The sequence below is a fragment of the Lottia gigantea genome, assembly GCF_000327385.1.
Source record: "Lottia gigantea unplaced genomic scaffold LOTGIsca_214, whole genome shotgun sequence".
Classification (NCBI taxonomy): Eukaryota; Metazoa; Mollusca; class Gastropoda; family Lottiidae; genus Lottia; species Lottia gigantea.
Window position 1 is genome coordinate 156,672 of NW_008708498.1, and position 3,119 is coordinate 159,790.

Consider the following 3,119-nt stretch of genomic DNA (forward strand, 5'->3'; position numbering starts at 1 on the left):
TATGTATTATGGACACTGATAACATCAATTTACATCATTCTAATTTTCAATCAGACATCTGATAATGCATGTTTTCATGTGGGCGCATAAAAAAAGGTTTTCTAAATTGTACCATTCCAATTTTCAATCAGACGTCTGTGGTTCCTGCAAAAACTAAGTATTTGATTACAGAATTTATCACAAAACATGCTTGTAAAGGCCCTTCGCGATTAGTGACATCAACAAACACTTGGTTTAAGTAAATTGCAGGAATCACAGACATATGATTAAAAATTGTAATGTTGTAAATTGATGCTATCAATGTCTCTGAATTATTCATTACAAACATCAATTAATCAAACAATAAGCTTGATTTGACCAAGAAAAATAAACAAACCTATGTTTAAAACCTGTTAAAATGTGTTTATTAACCTGTCAGTTCAGATTGAATGTAGAGTAAGATTTGGTAGTATTTTGATCTAAAACAGTTTGTAAATTATAATCTTACATTATGTATGCTTGTTGCTATGCTGCTATGCTGCTATGCTGCTATGTTGTATTTGCATGTATATATTAATGTATATAACAGGACCATTATTAAAGATGGGTTTCCTTATTTTATATGACGTCAAAAGTCATGAACTCAAGATAATTTTAGATACCTGTAGAAAACACGACAATTTGAAGTATTGAATGCTATTTACCTTCTCAAGAAGTCATATTCCCCGCATTAGACAGAGGTAACGAATACAACATCAGTGTTAACAACATCTCGTACTGTAGGAAAGATTAATATCAGAGATAACTGTTAAATATTATATTGTTATTACAGGCTATCTATGTATCTAGGATAACAGAGAATGGTGCTGCCCATCATCAAGGTAAACTATTGGTTGGTGATAGAATCATATCAGTAAGTTTTTCACTTTTTATACCTCTAATGTATTTTATCTTTGTCCTTCTCAATATGATTAAAATTACATGACAATTTCTTTTCATTATAATTTTTTGTTTGTCTTCATTGTGATCTAACAAGATTTATACCAAGGTTGTGTACTGTTGACGTTCATTTCAACCAATCACAGCGCGAATCTGTATCTAAATATTGACTATGAATTGTGGGATAGATAAACCTAAAGTAGAATGATATGACCAATGAGATTATGAAACTGTCGTTATTTGCATGTGAAAGTGATTCTGATTGGCTAGAGAGTGGATGACATATGACCAGGGATATAACTCTGTTTGAGTTGCCTATTGCACAATAAACCAGCGTTTTCCATTGGTCCATTATCATGGCTGTTTCACTGTATATATATATTATGATTTTATTATAATGTATCTGTTGTTTTTATTGTAGATTAATGGAGTAGATGTGACAGATGCTCGACATGATCAGGCTGTAGTTTTATTGTCTGGTTCCGAACCTAAGGTGGAATTAGTGGTCTATCGAGAGATGATGGTACCCAAGTCTGACACGGTACCGACAGACAGCAAGCTAACACCTACCACTGCTCATCCTAGAATAGATTGGAATAAAGTATCTCCAGGAAAAGACAGCTCTCTGATCACTGCCAGCCAATCACCAACTCTGTCTAGTCCTAACCAAAGTTTTGAATATGGTCAAAAGATGGCTTCACAAGTAGCTACTGAGCCTCGTGCCTACAGTCCAAAACCTGTCATTATTCAAGCCCCTACATTACAAGCTCCCCAAACAGTTACCATCACTGCTCCTTCTTTATCACCAAAAGTCAGTCCTAAAGCTCCTCTATCATCTGATTGGACCACACCGCCTACAGCAATTCAACCTCCGCGCTTTGTCTATCCAGGAAAATCACCAACTATCCAGGCACCGCCAGCAGTTACCATCAAATCACCAAATATTACCTTGGACAATAAAGAAAATATCTCGCCTAAATACACAGTGAATAATAATTCCTACAGTGTGTCCAATAAAAGTGACAGTGTTTCACGGACCGAGGCATCTAAAAGTGATTTTTTAAATAAGTTTAAAAGTGTTGAACACCATCATGTGGCGCCCCCTAGTGCTATTAATCAAACTTTAGTGTTGGATACTAGTGTAAATAGTAAAAATGATTTAAATCATACCACTGGGATATCACTGTCAACATCACCATCACCAACAACATCATTTTCTCCAACATCATCATATCCAACAGAGGTAAGATCAATTTACAATCAGACGTCTGTGCAAAGATATGATTTCATCTTTAAATTCGAAAAAAAAAATAAATAAAATCAGGCCGTTCAAAAAAAAAAATTTTTTTTAATGCTTTGCTCGAAAAATTAGCCTTCGGGGATGCGAGGGGGGGCGGCTGCCCCACCTGCCCCCCCTGTGGCTCTGCCACTAGATGTTAATTGATGCTATCAGTGTTTCTGATACACACAACAAATTTAGAATGATTTGTTGATTGATATTGTATGATTTGTTGATTGATACTGAATGATTTGTTGATTGATACTGAATGATTTGTTGATTGATACTGTATGATTTGTTGATTGATATTGTATGATTTGTTGATTGATACTGAATGATTTGTTGATTGATACTGAATGATTTGTTGATTGATACTGTATGATTTATTGATTGATACTGAATGATTTGTTGATTGATATTGTATGATTTGTTGATTGATACAGAATGATTTGTTGATTGACACTGTATGATTTGTTGATTGATACTGTATGATTTGTTGATTGATATTGAATGATTTGTTGATTGATACTGAATGATTTGTTGATTGATATTGTATGATTTGTTGATTGATACTGTATGATTTGTTGATTAATACTGTATGATTTGTTGATTGATATTGTATGATTTTTTTGATTGATATTGTATGATTTGTTGATTGATATTGTATGATTTGTTGATTGATATTGTATGATATGTTGATTGATACTGTATGATTTGTTGATTAATATTGAATGATTTGTTGATTAATACTGAATGATTTGTTGATTGATACTGTATGATTTGTTGATTGATAGTGTATGATTTGTTGATTGATATTGTATGATTTGTTGATTGATACTGAATGATTTGTTGATTGATACTGTATGATTTGTTGATTGATATTGAATGATTTGTTGATTGATATTGAATGATTTGTTGATTG

General features: G+C 32.9%; 1 protein-coding gene across 1 annotated transcript in view; it reads left to right on the forward strand.

The window, feature by feature from the left end:
* Positions 1-397: 397 nt before the first annotated feature.
* Positions 398-3,119, forward strand: part of LOTGIDRAFT_174742 (hypothetical protein) — a gene marked incomplete at both ends in the record, with an annotated part of 20,270 nt that continues 17,548 nt past the window's right edge. The window contains 3 exons of the mRNA XM_009054380.1: positions 398-430; positions 812-892; positions 1,340-2,161. Of these exons, the coding sequence (XP_009052628.1) occupies positions 398-430; positions 812-892; positions 1,340-2,161 (936 nt within the window). The remainder of the gene's footprint in view (positions 431-811; positions 893-1,339; positions 2,162-3,119) is intronic.